Below are 22992 nucleotides of genomic sequence, written 5' to 3'. Positions count from 1 at the left end.
TCCGGACGGCAGTCCCCGAGTGAGGAAGTGACAATCCGAACTTTAGTTATAATCGACCCTTGAGCTCATTTCTTTAAGAGGTCGAAAGTACAGAATTGTAAAGTGGAAATTTTCTAAGACATAAAATAGTTGCAAGGAAAGTGCTTCTCTTATTTTTTGTCAAAAATATTCATAAATGCGTACATGTTTTATACCAGAGCTCGAACAATCTATGTGGGCATGGTTCGTTCGACCGTTTGGCCCTTACAATAAATCCTACCTATCGAGATCCTTCCATTATGGAATAACTTTCTTGCTAAAAGCAATTCGGTATCCGATGGTAATCCCCTCCAGTATTCAAGGTTGATTGTAGAGAGACCTTGGATACTGTAAACACAGTCTTTGACACCGATTTGCGATCGGCCTTTGTTTCTAAGTTAGCACGATCCATTGTTGCCTGGTTAAAAACCTTGCCAGAAAACCCATTTGGGACAAAACTGGTCTAAGGAAAAAAGAGTGCAATGCGTACTTTCAGACCTAAAGACTTTATAATGTACCTTGATCACCTGCAAGTGTTAGCTAAAAAATAAAAGGAAACGAGAAAGGGTCATACCTTAGCAGTAGTATCGTTTTAGTTGAGTTACATTCCAATTGCTCTGTAGTGGTTCCCCGTTCAGCATTCCAAGTTTATAGGATCCTTTCCCAGTGACCTCGAGGACCTGGTACGATCCTTCCCAATTCGAACCTAATTTTCCTTCGTTCGGATTTTGGGTGTTAATGTGAGTTTCTTAGCACTAAATCCCCAACATTGAAGTATCGAAGATTGACTCTTTCATTATAGTATCTCTCAATCCATTGTCTTTGGGCTGCCAGTCGGATGAGGGCGGCTTCATGCCTTTCATCCAATAATCCTAGGCTTGTATTCATGGCCTCATCATTTGATTCCTTCATTGCATATCGGAACCTGACACTCGCTCTCCTATTTCGACCGGTATTAGACCTTCGGCACCATAAACCATAGAGAATGGGTAGCCCCGGTACTAGACTTCGAGGTTGTGCGATATGCCCAAAGAACTTTGGGCATAATTTCTTTCCACTTTACCTTGGCATTGGATAGCCTCTTCCTAAGATTAGGGATGATGGTTTTGCTGGTCGATTCGGCTTGCCCATTTCCGCTAGGATGATAAGGTTTCGATAGGATTCTTTTAATTTTGTGATCTTCGAAAATTTGGTTACTTTGATGTCGATGAAGTGTTTCCCGTTGTCACACACAATTTCAGATGGCATCCCTAATCGACATATGATGTGGTCCCAAATGAAGTTGATAACCTCCTTTTCCCTAACTTTCTCGAAAGCCTGTGCTTCAACCTACTTAGAAAAATAGTCAGTCATAAATAAAATGAATTGAGCTTTACCTGGTGCCCTTGGAAGAGGGTCAACGATGTTCATTCCCTACTATATGAACGGCCATGGCGACATGATCGAAAGGAGTATTTCCCCGGGTTGGTGAATCATCGGTGAATGTCTTTGGCACTTGTCACATTTTTGGACAAACTCTTTTGAACCCTTCTCCATGTCGATCCAATAATAGCCGACTTTGATTACCTTTTGGATCAATAATTCAGCATTAGACTAATTTCCGCAAGTGCCCTCGTGAACTTCCCATAGAACATACTCGGTATCACCCGATCCCAAACATATCACTAGTGGGCCATCAAACAATCTTCTGAACAAGGTTCCGTCTTCAAACAAGGTGAATCGTGTTGCCTTTGTGCGTAGGGACCTTGATTCTTTTGGATCTGAGGGAAGCTTTTCGGTCTTCAAATACTCTATGTATTTATTTCTCCAATCCTAGGTCAAGCTTATACATTTTATCTCGGCGTGACCTTCTTCGACCATTGACCTCATGAGTTGTACAACAATCCCTGAATTGAGCTCGTTGTCCTTGACCGGTGACCCTAAGTTTGCGAGTGCATCGGCCTCACTATTTTGATCTCGAGGTGCATGTTGCAAAGTCCACTCCTTAAATCAATGCAAATTTACTTGTAACTTATCTAGGTATATTTGCATTTCCTCTTCTCTAACATCGAAGGTCCCGTTAAGCTGATTCACCATGAGAAGGGAGTCGCATTTGGCTTTGATCACCTCCGCTACCAAGCCTTTGGCTAGTTCGAGATCTGCAATCATGGACTCATATTCGGCCTCATTGTTAGTCAATTTCATAGTTTTAATATATTGCCTAACAACGTTGCCTGTGGGTGGTTTTAGCACGACACTGTGTTCGGACCCTTTTACGTTCGAAGCACTATCCGTAAAGAGGGCCCAAATTTTCTGAGGACTTACCGAAGCTTACCAACAACTTTCTTTCGACCTCGGCTACTCAGGCAGGTGTGAAGTCAACCATGAAGTCTGCCAAAATTTGAGACTTAATGGCTACTCGAGATCGATATTCAATATCATACCCACTGATTTTTACGGACCATTTGGCCAATCGCCCCAAAAGTTCAGGTTTATGCATAATAATCTGAAGCGGATAAGTTGTTACAACACATATGGGGTGACATTGAAAGTATGACTTAGTTTCCTAGAGGCACTTATCAAAGTGAGTGCCAACTTTTCTAGGTGGGGGATATCTGGTCTCGGCCTCACCTAAGGTTCGACTAATATAATAAATAGGAAATTGCGTACCTTGTTACTCCCGGACTAAGACTCCACTTACTGCTATTTCTGATACTGCCAAATACAAGTACAGTTGTTCGTTTGCCCTCGGCGTATGAAGTAGCGCGGGCTCGATAAATATCGTTTAAGCTCTTTCAAGGTGTATTGACATTACGGAGTCCATGCAAAGTTATTTTTTCTTCTTCAGCAACGAGAAAAATCGGTGGCTCTTATCTGAGGACCTCAAGATGAATCGCCCCAGGGCTGCTATGTGCCCGGTTAGCCTCTGCACAGCCTTTATGTTGTCTACTACCGCGATGTCCTCCATAGCTTTGATCTTGTCGGGGTCGATCTTGATCCCTCTGTTAGATACCATGAACCCGAGGAACTTACCTAATCCGACCCTGAATGCGCATTTTTCCGGATTCAGCTTCATGTTATATTTCTCCAATATACTGAAGGTTCCCTGCAAATGCTTCAAATGGTCCTCTGCTCGCAGGGACATACCTAACATATCATCAATGTAAACTTCCCCTGATTTCCCTATTTGTTCTTCGAACATCCCGTTTACTAGGCGTTGGTAGGTGGTACCGACATTTTTTTAACCCAAATGGCATTACATTATAACAGTAGGTGCCATATTAGTGATGAACGAGGTATGTTCCTGATCATCCGGGTCCATTTGAATTTGGTTGTTCTCGGAATAGGCATCGAGAAAATTGAGGATCTTGTGGCAGGCCGTGGCATCGATCATGCGATCGATATTATGGTGAGGAAAATAATCCTTGAGGCATGCTTTATTTAAATTCTTGTAATCGACGCACATTCTAAGTTTGTTCCCTTTCTTAGGCATTACTACTACGTTTGCTAACCATTCGGGGTATTTTACTTTCCGGATGGACCCTATTTTAAGAAGCTTGGTTACATCATCTTTGATGAAGGCAAGTTTGACCTCGGACTGGGGTCTTCTTTTCTACTTCGGAAAAGGGTCATATTTATCCCTATACTCTTTAAAAATAGTTATATTTGTCCTTCGTTATACTTTTTTGATATATTTATCCTTACCGTTATACTTTAGGATCATATTTGTCCATGTACTCTTCAAAGAGGGTTACATTTGTCCTTCGTTATAGTTTTTGACATATTTATCCTTACACTTATACTTTAGGATCATATTTGTCCCTCATCCATTAAATCCCCATGTCCCACCTTTCTTTTCCTACATGGTGCCTATGTGGATTTCTTTTTCCTCCAATTTAAATATGGTCAACTATTTAAGATAATTTATTTTAACCATAAACCATAAACCATAAACCATAATTTGGTTGTCTGCACTTATTTGTGTCTTTGGGCAGCCAATATATAAAATATAGTGGCTTCATTCTGATAATTCACATTACTCTAATATTATTCGTCATTGTAGGTTTATGTTAAATCAGGTCGAAGATAAGGGGTGGAGCTAGAGTATTAGGTATGGTTTGAATGAACTCTATAGTTTTTGTTTAGATTTGTGTTCTATTAGGAAATACATTAAATATGTATAAATATTTAATTACGAACTTAATAACTAACATGAGCTATGAGCAAGATCAGAACCCATAAACTTTAAATCATGACTCTGCCATCCAAAAAGTTGAATTATTTAGATATACTTTTTTAAATATGTAATTTTTTTTTTTTTTGAAAAACATGAAAATTATATACCCAAATCACAAAAAAAACTAGATGTTTTGACCCTTGTAATCGAATTCTTTCATATAAAATGAGAGGAGGGAGCAATATTTTCTTTTCAAGAAAAAGTATGTTTGAGGAAACCATCCTAGACAATATTAGGCTTCTGTCAGTGCTCTATTTTAAGCACGGACCTTTGTCATTAACTTCATTGTTGTGCAACTTCTCGTAATTTAATTTGGTTACTGCAATAATTGTAAGCTGTATCATATTAGTGATTTTGAGTTCAAAGTTCTTGTTTGCAATATGTTGCCGCTGCTATCCGAAAAATATGGAGCTGAAAAAGAACTTTATCTTAAATAGGTGACCATATATAAATTGGGTGGGCGGATTAAATTATCTTAAATAGGTGACCATATTTAAATTGGAGGAAAAAGAAATTCACATAGGCACAATGTAGGAAAACAAAGGTGGGACATGGGGATTTAATGGATGAGGGGGAAATATGATCCTAAAGTATAAGTGTAAGGATAAATATGTCAAAAAGTATGACGAAGGAAAAATGTAACCCTCTTTGAAGAGTACAGGGATAAATATGATCCTAAAGTATAACGGTAAGGATAAATATATCAAAAAAGTATAACGAAGGACAAATACAACCCTTTTTAAAGAGTACAGAGATAAATATGACCCTTTTCCGTTTTTGCTTCATCGTATGGAACTTCGGGTCCAAGCTTAATTTATGGGTGGTGATTTCCGGTAGGATCCCTGTCATATCGAGATGGAACCAAGCAAAGCAGTCCATATTAGTTATAAGAAATTGAATAAGTTTTTTCCTGAACTCGGGGGTTAACTCCATGCCCAGGTATACCTTTTTATCGGGCTGATGCTCGGTCAGTGTGACTTGCTCCAGCTCTTCGACTATTGATTTGGTATTTCTGAATCATCAGGGACTATGAAGGACTGAAGAACCCCGTAATCATCGGCTTTGTAGTCCCCTGTTCGTCTTGTTGGGTCGAGGCTGGCATCGATGATTGCTTTTTGGCTATCTGTTTCGCTTTCAAACCGGAGTCCTTTATTGATAAGAGTGTTGATATTGGAATTACTTCATCAACGGTGAACAGATCCTTTCTGGCAGGTTGTTCCCGTAAACTGTCTTTATCCCATGTAGTGCTGGAAATTTAATACCTAGTGAAGGGTCAAGGGCACTGCCCTCATGTTGTAGATCCATGGTCTCTCGAATAGGGAGTTATACCTCATGTCGCCCTCGATCATATAGAACTTCGTCTCCTGAATGATCCCGACCACATTCATCGACAACGTTATTTCTCCCTTAGGAGTTTCGCAAGCCATGTTGAATCCATTCAGTACTCGAGCGGTGGGCAAGATTTGATCCCGCAGGCCGAGTTGTTCTACGACCCTTGATCGAATGATATTGGCCGAGCTACCTGGATCAATTAGCACACCTTTAACTCGAGTTTTATTCATGAGTACAGATATTACCAGTGCATCATTATGGGGCTGTGTGATTCCTTTCGCATCCTCGTCATTGAAAAACAAAGTCCCTTCTAACACGTAATATCGAGTTCATTTTTCCCTCTTGATACTTTGGTGCGTTTAAACATTGGACCTTGAGGGACATAAACTCCTTCGAAAATCATATGGATGACATACTGGGGTTCGTCTTGTTCACTTTATTTGTTGGAGTCCCTATTTTTGAAGTGATTCTTAGCTAGGCCGCTCAGTAATTCCTAAGATGCTCGTTGTTGAATAACCGGGCTACTTCTTCTCTTAATTGCCGACAATCTTCCGTACTGTAGCCATGGGTGCCATAATTTTCACACCTTTAGTTGGGACCTCTTCGGGCCGGATCGGTCTGTAGAGGTCGAGACCATCTGGTATCCTTGATGCGTCTGATAGCTGATACGATGGCAGCCGCATCGACGTTAAAGTTGTATTTTGATAATTAAGGTACTTCATTGGGTCCGATAGGCTTGTCGAAGCCTCTCTTGCTCATGAGCCCTCGAGAGCTTTTACCTAGATCACTTCTCCTTTCATTCCGTACAGGATTCCTCCCAGGTCCACTGTTCTTGTGATCTCCACTATAGGGCTCGTATCGATCTCTGTTCGACCTTGGTTCTCGATCAATATCCCTTTTTAACTCTATCGAGGGGTCTGATAGGATAAATTGACCCAGAAGAGGCCCCGAGTTGATCGTCCTCGACCCAGATCTTCGACTGATATCGATTGTGCACATCGACCCAAATGATAGCTGGGTATTCTATCAAACGCATCTTCAACTGATGTGAAGCCACTAAACTTTGAACATTGAGACCTTGAGTGAAGTCTTGAGCAGCCCAATCGTCGGTGACCGGTGGCAAGTCCATCCGTTCTATTTGGAATCGAGACACGAACTCTCTGAGCATCTCGTTGTCCTTTTGCCTTACCTTGAAAGGATCCAACTTCCTGGTTTCGACCTTGATGGCCCCAGCATGTGTGTTTACAAAAGAATTTGCAAGCATAGCAAATGAGTCAATAGAATTAGGCGGTAAATTATGGTATCATATCATAGCACCCTTTGACAGGGTCTCTCCAAATTTCTTCAGCAGAACAGATTCGATTTCGTCATCCTCTAGATCATTCCCTTTGATAGCGCACGTGTAAGAGGTGACACGCTCATTCGGATCAGTCGTACCATTATACTTAGAAATCTCGGGCATACGAAACTTCTTGGGGATTGGCTTCGGAGCCGCACTCGGTGGGAAAGGTTTTTGTACGAACTTTCTGGAATCCAATCACTTCAATATGGTGGTGCTCCCGGGATTTGATCGACCCTGGAGTTATAAGTTTCCACCTTCTTGTCGTTTTCCTCGATCTTCTTTTCCCCTGACTTAATCCTCTTTGTCAGTTCTTCGAGTATCTTCATGATAGCAGAATTGGTCTCCGATTCCTTATCGCTCGATTTCCTTGAAACTGATTCGACCTTGTGTACAACTTCCTAGGATGGCTCGAGCTCGACCCTGCTCGGTGTATGATTTTGATTGTGGAGCTGGGTTGTTGCTATCTGTTGGGCCTGCAACATTTTGAAGATCATTTGCAAGTTGATCCCGCCGTCCTTGCCGTCGCGTGCTCTTTTAACGGCTGATCGGTTGTCCCCCCGGATGCTGCCCTCGGGGTCGACTGCCAAATTAGCTTTGCGGCCTATATGTGAGCTGACGTCGATTAGATCTACAGCTGGAACTTCATCGAGGCCAACCGAGGGTACGTCATTTTCTAGTGTTATGCTACCGTTCTCGTTGTGGTAGCCAGAACTGTTGCCGACGTTAAGGGGTGCTGACTGAGAGTTCGACATTCTGACCCCGAAGTCAAAGATACTTCAAAGAACAAGTGAAAAATAATGTGTGTTATGAAAGTTAGTACCGAGTAATCACTATTAGTAACCACTATTATCCTTAGCCCCACGGTGGGTGCCAAACTGTTTATCCTAAAATTGGATAATCATTGAATTTATATGTGATTTTAGGGATATGTGATACAACTTGGTACAAACTAAGAAGACATATATTAATATCAAAATTGACTGTAAAAGAAACAAATGCAAACCAAACTAATCGATTAGCCTTGGCCCTCGAGTTCGATCACCCTCGAACCAAGTGAAGTTTCGGTTGATATAAGAACAGAGTAACAAGATAATGAAAACTAGAGAAATGCAGTATATTGCTTTGTATTGCGCGAATATGATGATCTTTACAAATGATCAGACTCCCTTTATATAGTAGGGGAGTCCTACTCTTGGTACAATTCTAAATACAGTAAAAAAATCCCATGATTAGTTAATTAACTGGCCTCTTCTTGATACGTGCCGAGATTTTTGCCATGATACTCGCCCGATCGCGGATATTTTGGCTTTTTGTTATTTGGCTCGGTAAGTTTTCCTCGATCTTGCTTGATCTCTATCCCGCTTGGCCTCGATCTTGGCTGATCTCAATCTCGACCGGTCTCTGGGTCACGAGCTCGGCAATCTAACTTTACAACATGGTTCGATATAACATGGGGTCAAACCTTGGCCTGCCACGTTCTAGTCTCGATTGGTCATATAAAAAAGGGCAAGCCCGATTTTGACCGTATACAAGTTAGTTTTCTACGTAAGATACACCTTTGCCCATATCTGCATTCCAAGTTTCCAACTCACGCCGCTTTGATTTCAAGCTGTTTCGTAGTACTCTTGTTTGTATTGTTTAGGTAGTTGATGAGACTCATATTTGTGAGGGACAAAACTAACTTTTTTACTTATAGACAGCAAAAGAAACATTGCTTGAATTTGAAGGGCTCATACAAATATATAGTACCATGTCGATATATGCGATATATCTTAGTTCTAAAGCAATGAAACTGGTCGTGCACATGGACTTTAATTTCAGAGGCAGTAATTCCTTTATATACTACATCAAACATACAATATTGAGGATACATTATTAGCTAATTATCTCGCAATCCGAACTTTCTAATTCACCAACCTACAGTTCTTTCTGATCTCTCCATCTTGTCCTGTTAACACACCTAAGTTGGTCAACTTTACCATGGATGCTGCAAACGCCTTAGAAAATAGATATGGATACTTGCTGTAAGTTGACACCAGTGAAGCAGTATTATTATCATTCATTAAAGCTTGGTCTGACTGAAGAAGCCCAGAATTGTTCATCAGATTCTTGAAATATACATTATCGAACTTGTTGATTGTGACTGCATCTAAAGGGGCAAGGTTGGAATCTGAATCATTTTGGTTGGGACATACGCTTCGCAGATTGCCTAGTAATGATGAATCCAGTGTCGGGTCAGGATTTCCAGATCCATCAAAATCAAATAGCCTTTGCTTGAAGGTGAAACATTGAGCAAATCCAATGGTGTGAGCACCTGCATCAAATCATGATGATCAACTATGAAAACAACTAATCTTGGTTGAGAACCAATTCACATAGCGGCAAAGTGCTGATGTGGCGAGTAATATGGCATAACATTGGCATGCTCGAAATTTGACATTTCTTTTATTTGTACTTTCGGAGTAATTCATAGTTCAATTAGTTTAATTTGCAAAAAGTAATTTTCTGACTAACTGTTCTAATGAGCAAGGTTCAAAACTTTAATACGATATAAAATAACTGTATCATTTTAATGTTATAGTGAGTAAATTAACTAAGTGACTATACGTGACATTAATCCGAAAGGAAAGCCAAAAAGGATGTTTTATTAGGAATGAAGTCCACTAAAAGAAAAAGTTGCATATTGGACTTGGTTTAGTACCTGAGAGCACCACCACATCTTTTATGTCAAGACCCTTTGAAACAAATTTTGCAGTAATGTTTTCTAAGGGCTCAAAAGGTGATGGAATCTGAGCATTAGCTGCACTTTGACTTGCGGTAAGACTATCTCGACGACCCAACGACACTGACCAATAGGGGCCTCCAGTCTGAAAACATTCGTTCAAACAAGAAGAGCAATTTTTAATAGTAGTATTAATTAACAATTTCACAAAGTATATATGTTTAGGCAAAGAATATTGATCATGAATCTGAAATTAAGCATTTTGATAAGAAAACTCTTACGAGATAGATAGCTTCTCTAGCTGCTAGAGTCAGTATATCAGCACATGAAACTGTAGACGGGCAAGCTTTCTCCACGTTAGCTTTTATTGCATCAATGACTTCAAATCCTCTGGCTGAATTTCGATTAGCAGGCGCATTCTTTTCTCCTGTGAATGTACTAGTATCGTCGAGTAGTACAGACCCGTCGCATCCCTACACAACATAAACATTTTTTAAAAAAATAGCAATCAGATTGTCTATGTACTTATGTTAGTGGGCATAAAATTGAAAGAGTTCATATTTTACATTAACAAAACAGTCATGGAAGTGCAAGCGCAAAAGAGAGGCCGCCATTCTGGTTTCATTAGAAATAGCAGACCAGATGCCATATCTAACGATTTTAGTGAGGTTGGGACAGGTGGCATCGTAATATTTGTAATCAAGTTGCCCACACACAAAAGAACTGAGAAACAAGAAGCAAAACAAAGAGTTAGTTAAAGGCATATGGCTTTTCGTGTTCATGATTGCAGATGCAGTAAATAGTAGTAGTACTCTTTTTTTCACTATAATATCAGGAGTGAGTAGAAGCGGCAATTTATAAGCAAACAAAATATCATGCTTACAAAAGAATACAGAATGGCAGGGCCACTAAGAATAAATTTAGATGTCTGTAATTTTAGTTAAATTAGTTTGGTACTAATCCATCATTCTTTTAATTAAAAAATTATCAGCTGTTCTATACAAAGTAATGTAGTATATGCATGTGAGTGCAGGATGAGGCATGCATTTTGAAACTCAGCAAACTGGTTGATAAAAATAATGCCCAAGTTGACTTACCCTACTTCTGCATGAAAACAGGAATTCAGATATGTATTTTCACTAATTTTTGTTAATTTCCTACTCCCTCCTGTCCTTTTTATTTGTCATTTAAAATTTTGATATATTATTAAGAAATCATTTAGTAGCATTAATCATAAGAGATACTTGACTAAATTATCCTCCACTCTTAGGTATTTGACAAAATTATCCTGCATTCTTTCTTAAATTTATGACCCTTGTACGTAGTAGTAAGGCTGGAATTGAAAAAGATAATTGATGCCTTCTGTATTAGTGAAAAATAGACTCGCTATGTGGGTCTATTAAATGACGATATGTGTTAGCAAAGTTTGGAGAAAAGTGAAGAATGACATGTAAAGATGATATGTGAAACACTTTCGGGTCCGAGTATACTTGTACCGTACCTGTTAATTTCGGAAGTGACCATCATAGAATAGCTCCGAATTAGTTACGGAGAATAGCTCATAATTACAAATGAGGAAAGAATCAATTAATCCCAGATTATATGAGATTTACCATCATTATGCCAGTTACAAATCAATTTTGTAACATACAATAAATGCAATAAATGGTTGTAACGGTCAGAACAAGGCAATCAGTTGTGAGATTGGCTCAACAGGCACGAGATTGACTCAATAGGCATGGGATTGACTCAACAGGCACAAGACTGACTCAACAGACACGAGACTGACTCATCAGTTACAGAATTCCAGCATTTACACAGTTGTTACAAGTCTCTAAAAGTAACGGATGGATTGAGTAAATGCTCATAATGGATCCATAATTCAAGGAGAATGGCTACTTACATTTAGCCATATAAATAAACACACTTATCACCATTGTAATCATCTAATTTCTTCTATACATTGTAATTCATAGCATCTTGCTCCCAAGTTAACCATAGTTCGGTCCTTCAAGCTCTGTTCGGCTCAACATCCTATCAAGGATCATTCAATAAGAATCATTTTTTATCTGCTTTATTTTTCTTATATTATCTGTCATTTAATTTATTTTTCACTTCTCTGTCAGGTTGTATTAACAAATATTTATATTTTTCGGATCGAATTGGTTGCTTGTGGCCCATCATATAAAATTTATTGTTTTGACCTTAAAAATCATTGTGGGTTAAACACCTTAGTTTTATAAAGTGACAACATTTTGGACCAATTTGTTTTGACTAAAGTGACAGGTAAACTGTGCTATGGAGATTTTAAATAAAGCTTATTCTGTTCGTAAACTAAAAGTAGAAACTGAAAGTACCAGTATAAGTGCCTATATGAGAGGACTTCAATAAATTTATTTCGTTTGAAATGAAACAAAACAAAAAGATGGGAGAAGAACCTAAAAGGGCAAAATTATCAAACGTGTTAATAAAATACTTGTGCACATTATAGAATTCGTAGCAGCCCCTGCACTAAGCTAGCTAGTGGAACTATGAGGAGTGACGAATTCCAGCAATAAGGATGTATTAGTGCCCAAATGAGCAACTATTGCACAATCTACACTACTTTACTGGGAGTCGAATTGTATAAAACTAGTATTTTTCCCTAGATTACTTCTGTCCAGATTCTTGGTATCATCCATTTTAACTCAACTTGGATCATTTATGCATAAATTAATTGGTCTTGCATGACATGTCAATCACTATGAGATATTAACAAGCTAAGCACAAATGTTGTGTACTGATAACAAAGAAGAAAGAGCTGTATTGTTGTCATGTATTCTGATATCAACTTTTTACACCAAAAAAGGAAAAAGAAAAAAAGGCAAGCAACTAAAGTTATTCAGATTTAGAGAACCTCTGGCTTTACAGAACTTTAAAATTGTCTTAAAAACAGATTGTTGAGTCTTGAAATTATAAAGTCTGAATAGAACAGAATAGATATAGAATATTCATATAGACAAACTCGGTTAGTTTGGGATTGCGATGTAAGTAACTTTTTTTTTACAATCACAAAAATAAAAGAAATATAATTTTATTAATCAATTGTGAGTACGATTTTTGTATTATTGATTTTTCTCTGAGTTGTTCTCTATGATTCGAAGGCTCAAGCGGCATATTATCGGATATAGGATGATACGGAGCCCCTCGCAATATATTTTATCTCCATGAAAGCCGGGCAGTTATTCGAATCACGAGGAAGAACTTTTCTTGATCGCTCCTTCTCGTTTCTTCAATCGAGGGCCAAAGTGGCGTATCTTTTGAACAAAGAATTTATGTGGATCTTCTCGAAGTATTTGATTGTCAAGAAGCATATTTCAACTGCATTTCGAGTTGATCTTAAGAACAAATATCTCTTGATCACTTTGGCTTTGAAATAAATATTATTTGTTATCTTGATTTGATTGTATTTTTCCAAGTTCTTGAATTAACTTATTGATTGATTTATCTTCGACTACAAGCCTACAACTTGACGGCAGTTAGATAAAGCTAAGAATATATAAAAGGAGCACTCTTTTGCGAAATAGTGCAATTCCTGTCGTGAGCGCATCATCTGTGAACAATGAATTTGGTCCAATCGTCTACTGGTAACAATTAATTAGATTACGATTGTTTTCTCTATCTCGTTTTTTAGGAACCTATAATGCATTTAGCCATATCGTCTTCGTTTGCAAGTCAAACTGCTAAGCCCAGACACCAATTACACTGCTACGTATTGGTGTGCCGGTTCATGATTAGACACATATTTCAGATTGTCTTTTCTTTTAATTGATAAGTGTTATCCTCTGAATATTTGGTCACTCAGGGGTCGTTTGGTTGAAAATAAGTTATCTCAGAATTAATTATTCCGGGATTAGTTACCTCACCTTCTCACAGGGATTAAAAAAAATACTATAATTCCGGGATTAATTATACCGCAGTTTTCAACCAACCAAACATGAGATAAACTCTTCTTAAATTTAGTTCCAGGATTAATTATTCCTTATCCCTCATATCAAACGAGCCCTAAATATTCCAACTTGAAAAGAAATATGGGGCCTTGTGTGAACCTTTTTTTTTATTGCGAAGGTATTTGGATTTGCTTGCGCTCATCTCAATTAATTTACCACATACATACTATCTTCTGCCAATAAAAGTACCGCGTAACTGCACCCACCAAAAGAGAAGGAAAAGAAGAGGTCGATTTGACAATGAAAATGTAACATGATTTACCTTTGTTGCTCCCTGATCGGCTATTATTGTTTCTTATGTCCGGTGCTCAGTGGCTCTTGTTTTTATTTGTAATTATTTTTTGGTTTTAATACTTCTTGCAGTGTTCTAGTTATTAATTTAAACACTATATGAATTTTTAAACTTATGTCATTGTATACGGATAAAATTGAGCTCATGGTGCACCTCGACTTCCGACAAGATAAGCCAGGCTCGAGATATGGTGGCGAGCTATCAAAATCGAGCCGAAGGTCCCATCAAGCCAGAGACCGGGGACACGACGCCTGCCCTCGGGAATGCCGAGGTCATAGCTCCAAAATAGGCCCCAGCCTCTAACAACTTCAAAGGACATTATCGACAATCAAGCATAACCAGCGGAAGGCTGAAATATTTGTGACCGGCTGGATATCACGGCGTGGATCTCGGCACGTATCGATATAGAATCATCAATCAGTTAATCGGAAGACTTTTTTTCCTTTTATAGAGTTGTACCAAATGTAGAACTTCCCTACTATATAAAGGAGGTCTGATTACCCATAAAACAGACTGTAACTCGTACTTCAAGGCAATATATTGTTATTTTCTCTGCTATTAGCTATTTTTCTGGTTCATTAGTGCTGATCGTGGTGAGCCCGGATCAAGGTCGAATATTTCACTGAGACTGGAACTATCTCACTCGTGTGGTTTGAATTTATTCCGTCTTTGTTTATTCATTATTTACTTCATTAATTGCTTTGTGTCGAATTAAATCACATATCCTTAAAATCACTTACAAATTTAATTGTTATCCGATTTTGAGGGTAAACAGTTTGGCGCCCACTGTGGGGCTAAGGATAATAGTGATTATTTGATACAAACATCTATAACACACCCTATTTTACACTTGTTCTTTGAAGTGTCTCTAATTTCAGGCCAAAATCCAAAATGTACAACTCCTAGTCAGCCCATCTGAACACTGAATCCGGCCACCATAGCAAAAACAACAACGTGGCACCTAGTAGGTGCCCCCAGCCGATCTCGACGAAGTCCCGGCCGTAGACCCGATCGACGTTAGCTCGCATGTGGCCATCAATACAAATTTGCCCACCGATCCTGAGAACAACATCTGTAGAGATGTCTGATCGGTTGCACACAACAAGCACGCCGACGGAGATGATGGGATTAACTTGCGGGTGATCTTTGAAATATTGCAGGCTCAACAGGTAGCTATAACCCAGCTCCAGAACCAGAGCTGCACACCAAGCAGGATTGAGCCTGAGCCATCCCGGGAAGTCATCCACAGAAATAAACTGATCCCGGAGAGGCCGAATGAAAATGAGTAGGCGACCAATCCCAAGATCAAGAAGATGCTCGAAGAACTAACGAAACAGATAGAATCGGGAGAGAAGAAAATCGAAGCCAATGACAAGAAGGTGGAAACCTATAATTTCAGGGTCGATCAAATCCTAGGAGCACTACCGATATTGAAGGGCTTGGACTCCAAGAAGTTTTTTCCAAAACCTTTTCCTCCAAGTGCCTCTCCAAAGTCGATTCCTAAGAAGTTCCGCATGCCCGAGATTCCTAAGTGCAATAGAATGGCTGATCCAAATGAGCGTGTGACTTCCTACGCATGTGCCATCAAAGGGAACGATTTGGAGGATGATGAGATTGAGTATGTCCTGCTAAAAAAGTTCGGGGAAACTCTGTCCAAGGGAGCCATAATATGGCACCACAACCTACCTCCTAATTATATTGACTCGTTTGTTATGCTTGCAGATTCCTTTGTAAAAGAAAATGCCGGGGCTATCAAGGTTGAGACTAGAAAGTCAAATCTTTTCAAAGTAAAACTGAGGGATAATGAGATGCTCAGGGAATTCGTGTCACGTTTTCAAATGGAACGAATGGACTTGCCCCCGATTGTGGACAATTAGGTCATCCAAGCTTTCACCAGGGACTTGAGGTTCGAAGCTCGTTGGCTTCATAGCAGTTGAAACAAAACCTGATACAATATTTGGCTGTTACTTTGGATGATGTGCATATATAACCGATATTAATCAAAAACTATGGTCGAAGATGATCAACTTGGGGCCCCTTCAGGGTCGGTTTATCCTGTCAGAGTCGTCGATAAAGCCAAGAGAGACATTGATCATGAACCGAGATCAAGCAGGGATAATTACCAGCTATACAATAGGGACCGAAGAGGTAATAAATCCAGGAAAAACCCCGTAAGAAGTGAAAGGAGAAGTGATCGAGGTCAAAGCAACCGGGGACTCATGAGCAAGAACGATTTCGACAGGCCTATCGGACCTAAGGAAGCACCAAGGTTATCAAAATATAATTTTAACGTTGATGCTTCTGCCATCGTATCAGCTATCAGACATATCGGAGTTACCAAATGGCCCCGACCTCTACAATCCGACCCAGCCCAAAGGGATCAAAAACAGATGTGCAAATATCATGGCACTCACGGCCACAAAACATAGGATTGCCAATATTTGAGAGAGGAAGTAGCCTGGTTATTCAACAACGGGCATCTTCGATAATTCCTGAGTGACCGAGCCAAGAATCATTTCAGGAATAGGGATTCTAATAAATAGACCAAACAAGAAGAACCTCAAAACGTGATTAACATGATCATGGGTAGGGTCGACGTTCCACAGGGGCCGATGTTGAAATGCACCAAAGTATCCATCACAAAGGAAAAACGAACTCGAGATTACGTACTAGAAGGAACCTTGTCTTTCAATGACGAGGACGCAGAAGGGATCGTGCAGCCCCACAACGATGCACTGGTAATATCTGTACTGATAAATAAATCTCGAGTTAAACATGTGTTAATTGATCCAGGTAGCTCGGCCAACATCATCATATCGAGGGTCGTGGAACAGCTTGGTCTACAAGATCAAATCATGCCTGCAGTTCGAGTTCTAAACGGATTCAACATGGCATATGAAACCACCAAAGGGGAGATAACATTATCGATGAACGTCATTGGGACCATCCAAGAAGCCAAATTCTATGTAGTTGAAAGAGATATGAGGTACAACGCTCTATTTGGAAGGCCATGGATCCATAACATGATTGCAGTACCCTCGACTCTGCACCAAGTGTTGAAATTCCCAATGCCATGAGGGATTAAAACAATCTACAGAGAATAACCAGCCGCAAAGGAAATGTTCGTTGTCGAAGAGGTGATCCCGATATCCGCACTCATGATGGCAAAAGGTCCAGCTTCGTTAACCAAGGAAGAAGCCAAATAGCAATTACTAACGCTGGCCCTGATGCGACCGGAGAAGCAGGGGACCGATGAAGATGACGACTACGGTGTTCCCATGTCTTTTATATCCCCTGAGACTCTGATGCTACTAAATCAATGATCGAGGAGCTGGAGCTGGTCATATTGATCCAGTAGTTTCCCGATCGAAAGGTATACCTGGGCACAGGGTTAAGTCTCGAACTCAGGAAAAACTCATTCAATTTCTTATTGCTAACATAGATTGTTTCTCTTGGTCCCACCTTGATATGACAGGGATCCCTCTAGAAATAACCACTCACAAGCTAGCCTGGACCCGAAGTTTTGTGCGATCAAATAGAAAAGGAGGCCTCAATCCGAAGTCAAGCATGCATTCATCAAAGACGAGGTATCTAAACTCCTTAAAATAGGGTCCATTCGGGAGGATAAATACCCGGATTGGTTAGCAAACATAGTCGTAGTCCCCAAGAAGAGGAATAAATTCAGAATGTGTGTGGACTATAAAGATTTTAGTAAGGCATGTCCCAAGGACTCTTTCCCTCTACCTAACATCGATCGCATGATCGATGCAACAACCAGCCACGAGATCCTCAGTTTTATCGACACCTATTCCAGGTAAAACCAAATTCGGATGGACTCAGATGATCAAGAAAAAACGTCCTTCATCACTAAGTACGGTACCTACTGCTATAACGTAATGCCATTCAGACTAAAACATGTCGGTGCCACTTATCAACGCCTAGTAAATCGGATATTTGAAGAACAAATAGGAAAATCAATGAAGGTTTACATTAATGAAATATTAATTAAGTCTCTGCGAGCAGAGGACCATTTGAAACATTTGCAGGAAACCTTCAACATATTGAAGAAGTACAATATGAAGCTGAACCCGAAAAATGTGCCTTCGGGGTCAGGTCAGGGAAATTCCTCGGATTCATGGTGTCCAACCAAGTGATCGAGATCAACCCTAATAAAATTAAGGCCATAGAAGACATTACCGTAGTGGACAACATCAAGGTCGTACAGAGGTTAACCGGACGCATAGCTGCTTTGGGTCGATTCATCTCGAGATCCTCCAAAAAGAGTCATCAATTTCTCTCACTGTTGAAGAAGAAGAATAACTTATCATGGATTCCGGAGTGCCAACAAGCCTTGGAGGAACTCAAGCGGTACCTCTTGATCCCGCCTCTGCTTCACACAGCGAAAGCAGGCGAACAGTTGTACCTGTACTTAGCAGTATCCGAAGTAGCGGTAAGTGGAGTCCTGGTCCGGAAAGAGGAAGGTACCCAATTTCCAATCTATTATGTCAGCGGGACTTTAGGAGAGGCCGAAACTAGGTATCCTCACTTAGAGAAATTGGCGCTCACTTTGCTAAGGGCCTCTAGAAAGATAAAACCATACTTTCAATGCCACCCTATATGTGTAGTAACTACTTACCCATTGAGAAACATAATGCATAAACCTGAGCTCTCGGGATGATTGGCCAAATGGGCCGTCGAAATCAGCGGGTCCGATATCAAATATCAGCCACCGGCCCTTATACCCGAGGTTGAAAGAGAGTTTTGTTAAACTTGGGGACATATTCGGAAATCTGGACCCTCTTTACTGATGGTGCCTCGAACACAAAGGGGTTCGGACTTGGCATTGTATTAAAGCCACTAACAGGTAATATGGTTAGACAATCTATTCGGACTGTAAAATTGACTAACAACGAGGCCGAGTACGAGGCCATGATTACAAGTCTCAAACTAGCCAAAAGCTTGGGGGCAGAGTTGATCGAAGTTAAGTGTGACTCCCTCCTTGTGGTGAACCAAGTTAATGGGACATTCGAAGTCAGAGAGGAACGAATACAAAGATACCTGGATAAACTCCAGGTAACATTACATCGGATAAAGGAGTGGACTTTACAACACGTACCTCGAGACCAAAATAGTGAGGTCGATGCTCTTGCTAAATTGGTATCATCGTTCGACAATGATGAGTTTAGCTCGTGAGCGGTCGTACAACTCATAAGATTGGTAGTGGAAGAAGGTCACGCGGAGATCGGATCCCAAGAAATCGAGAACTCTGCGCATGAAGGCAGCTCGATCAGCTTGTCCAAGGATCGCACTCTATTCCGGAGAATGTTTGATGACCCACTTGTAATATGTCTAGGACCAGTAGACACCGAGTATGTTCTGAGAGAATTCCACGAAGGCACCTGCAGAAATCATTCGAGCGTCGAGTCGTTAGTTCGGAAAATAATCAGAGCCGAGTACAACTGGATCAACATGGAAAAGGATGCGAAGGAATTCATACAAAAATGCGATAGATGTCCGAGGCATGCTCCGATGATTCACCGTCCAAGGGAGCTACTACATTCGATCTTGTCACCTTGACCATTCATGAAATGGGGGATGGACATCGTCGGCACCCTTCCATGGGCACTTGGTAAGGCTCAATTTATATTATTTTTAACTGACTATTTTTCTAAATGGATGGAAGCCCTGGTGTTTAAGAAAGTCAGGGATAAGGAAGCCATCAATTTTATCTAGGACCACATAATATGCCAGTTCAGAATGCCGGTCGAGATCGTGTACGACAATAGAAAGCAATTCATCGGCAACAAAGTAAGCAAGTTTTTCAAAGACCATAAGATCAAAAGGATCCTCTCAACAGCTTATCACCCTAGTGGGAACGGGCAAGCGAAGTCTACGAACAAAACTATACTCCAAAACCTCAGGAAGAGATTGACCAACGCCAAAAGAAAGTGCAAATAAATCTTATCGAAGGTCCTTTGGGCGTACTGTACGACAAGGAAGTCCGGTACCGAGGCCACCCCATTCTCGCTGGTTTATGGTGCCGAAGCTCTAATACCAGTCGAAGTGGGAGAGTCGAATCTCAGGTTCCGATATACAACCGAAGAGTCAAACAATGAGGCCATGAATACGAGCCTGGAACTGTTAGATGAAAGATGCAAAGTCGCCCTCGTACGGTAGGCTACCCAAAAATAACAGATCGAGAGGTATTACTATCGAAGAACTAACCTTCAGCACTTCAATGTTGGGGACTTGGTATTAAGGAAGGTTACACTAAACACCCCAAACCCGAACGAAGGAAAGCTGGGGCCGAACTGGGAAGGTCTGTATCAAATTATCGAGATCACTGGAAAAGTGTCCTACAATCTCAGAGCAATGAGCGGAGAGCTACTACCGCACAACTAGAATATAACTCACTTGAAACTATATTACTGCTAAGGTACGGCCCCATTCTTTTCTTTTATTTACATTTTAAATTAACACTTGCAGGTAACCGACAAAGAACGATACAATTTTTAGGCCTAAAAGAACGTGTTGCACTCTTTTTCCCTTGAACCGGTTTTGTCCCAAATGGGTTTTCCCGCAAGGTTTTTAATGAGGCAACAATGGATCATGCTAACTTAAAATCGAAGACCGGTTATGAACTGGTGCCAAAGATCACATCAATAGTGTCTGAAGCTCTCTATGATCAGACTCGAACACTGGGGGGGTATCACACTCGGATAATGATGTTAGCAAGGGAAGAAACTTTGTGCTCGAATAGTCTAGGCTCGGTCAATAAGATTCATTGTAAGGGCCACACGGTCAAATGAACTGTGCCTACGTAGACCGCTTGAGCCCTAACATAAAGCTTGTACACATATGTGACCTTGTATATTATGCAGAGAAATGAAAGGAAGTTTCAACCTTGAAGATAAATATTTTGTCCCGTAAATTTTTTTCTTGTCTCTTACATTTGGTCCCCTAATCAGACTTAGCATCGAAATCAAATAAAATTTTCAAGAACACTTAAGTTTCAAATTTCACAACCGAGGATCCGATTCACGTCATTTCAAGTTTGTTTCTTACCAAATTTTACAGGATCAACTTAAATCATATATAAGACCTGTACCGGGATCCGGAACCAAAATACGAGCCAGATACCATCAAATTCAATTACATTCAAATTTCCAAAAACTCTAAAATTTCAGTTAAACAATTTTCTTCAAATATTCATTTCTCGGGCTTGGGACCTCGGAACTCAATTCCGGGAATACGCCCAAGTCCCATATTTTCCTACGGACCCTTCGGGACTGTCAAATCACAGGTCCGGGTCCGTTTACCCAAAATGTTGACCGAAGTCAACTTAAATTAAATTTTAAAGGCCAAATTAACATTTTTATCACATTTCCACATAAAAGCGTTCCGGATATACGCCCGGACCATGCACGCAAATTAAGATGAGGAAAAAGGAGGCTTTTAAGGCCTCGAAACACAAAATTTACTTGTAAATCAAGTGATGACCCAAAGGGTCATCACAGTCACGACCCGGATTTTCCACCTTCGAGAATTGTGATGGTGCCTACTCGTGAAAGCTAGGCAAGCCGACAGTTACAATTTTACGACCATTATAATTAACCAAACAGGGACAGATATTAATTAAAACAAAATAATTAAGAAGTGCGGAAATAAAGTAACAGTGCCACAACTCAAGTACATAACTACCCCAAAGATTTGGTGTCATAATCCATGAACGACTAAGATTTACTACAAATATAAGTCTGAAAGAAGTACAAATATTCTCGAAATAGAAGAGATAACAAAAAACTAAAGTCAAAATCAAGAGAGGTCTGACAGGCTCTGAAAATGCCAGCAGATCTACCTTGGTCTCCCTGGACTGAAGGCATCTACCTCAAGCTACTCACAAGGTCCAGCATCGAAATCTACATAAAAAGTGCACAGTGTAGTATCAGTACAACCGACCCCATGTACCATGTACTAGCAAGTGTCAAGAAGTAGTGATGAGGCTAGGACATGACAACCATATAAACCTGTGCAGTTAGATCATATACAAGCAGAACAATAATAATAATAAATAACAGATAAAGATAGGAAGGGGAACATGCTGCAGGGAATATCAACTTCTGACAGTAAATCAATAAAGAAGCATAATGAACACCATATTTGTATCAACCGGAATAATGAAACAGTAACACGTGCACGACATCACCCTTCGTCCTTTTACTCTCGTTCTCACCATAATAAACATCAAAAATAGCACAGCATCACCCTTCATGCATTAACTGTCATAATTATGGCACGACATCACCCTTTATGCATTAGCTCTCAGATCATGGCACGGTATCACCCTTCATGCATTAACTCTCAAATCATGGCAGGGCATCACCCTTCATGCATTAACACTCACAATATCGTGCATGGCATCACCCTTCGTGCATGAACACTCACTCAAAATATCATGCACGACATCACCCTTCATGCTTTACACTCTTCCTCACCCAAATGATAGAAATAATACATCCTGGCAAGGGAATCAACAATAGAAACAAATACATCCCGGCAAGGGAATCAACAATAAAAATAATTATATCCCGACAAGGGAATCAACTATAACCAATCTCGTTCCGACAGTTACTTCACAAAATAAATCTCAACTTGAGCTAATACTCAACAATGGTCAATTACCAAGAAATTATCATAAGTCTTGTTCAACAATGATAATCATCAATTTAAGCATGGACAATACATAATAAGGGTCACAACAATCATGGTATAAGACTCACGAGCATGCTTGACAGCAATGTATAGATACTCGTCACCACACCTATATGTCGTACTCAATACTAACACGTAGCAAATAAGACCACAATACCTATTCCCTCAAGTTAAGGTTAGACCAAACACTTACCTCAATTCCACGGACAAATCAAGCCTCAATTACTGCTTTACCTCTCGGTTACACTTCCAATCTGCTTGTATCTAGTCATAATTTACTTAATAATATCAATAAATGCTAAATAAACCAATTCTAATGCATGAATATAGATTTTCCAATGTTTTCCCCAAAAAGTCAAAAACAGACCC

At 40.0% G+C, this 22992-nt stretch overlaps 1 protein-coding gene across 1 annotated transcript; it reads right to left on the bottom strand.

Moving 5' to 3' along the window:
* Nucleotides 1–8718: 8718 nt before the first annotated feature.
* LOC107766849 (peroxidase 10-like) lies at nucleotides 8719–10467 on the bottom strand. Its single transcript, XM_016585733.2, has 4 exons — nucleotides 10197–10467; nucleotides 9912–10103; nucleotides 9610–9775; nucleotides 8719–9222 (listed from the first exon to the last, which is right to left on the bottom strand). Exons 1-4 carry the CDS (start codon nucleotides 10410–10412, stop codon nucleotides 8813–8815), a joined length of 984 nt encoding a protein of 327 aa, XP_016441219.1. The 5' UTR covers nucleotides 10413–10467; the 3' UTR covers nucleotides 8719–8812.
* Nucleotides 10468–22992: the final 12525 nt, after the last annotated feature.

This window comes from Nicotiana tabacum, chromosome 3 (assembly GCF_000715075.1).
Source record: "Nicotiana tabacum cultivar K326 chromosome 3, ASM71507v2, whole genome shotgun sequence".
NCBI classification, from domain to species: Eukaryota; Viridiplantae; Streptophyta; class Magnoliopsida; order Solanales; family Solanaceae; genus Nicotiana; species Nicotiana tabacum.
This window is presented reverse-complemented; position numbering and strand designations above follow the sequence as displayed.

Excerpts from the sequence above, each read along its gene's own strand:
- LOC107766849 (XM_016585733.2), bottom strand. The coding sequence starts at position 10,412 with ATGAACACGAAAAGCCATATGCCTTTAACTAACTCTTTGTTTTGCTTC. Across the intron at positions 9,776-9,911 it reads CTAGAGAAGCTATCTATCTC|ACTGGAGGCCCCTATTGGTC; the intron begins GTAAGAGTTTTC and ends GAATGTTTTCAG. Across the intron at positions 9,223-9,609 it reads AGATGTGGTGGTGCTCTCAG|GTGCTCACACCATTGGATTT; the intron begins GTACTAAACCAA and ends GATTTGATGCAG.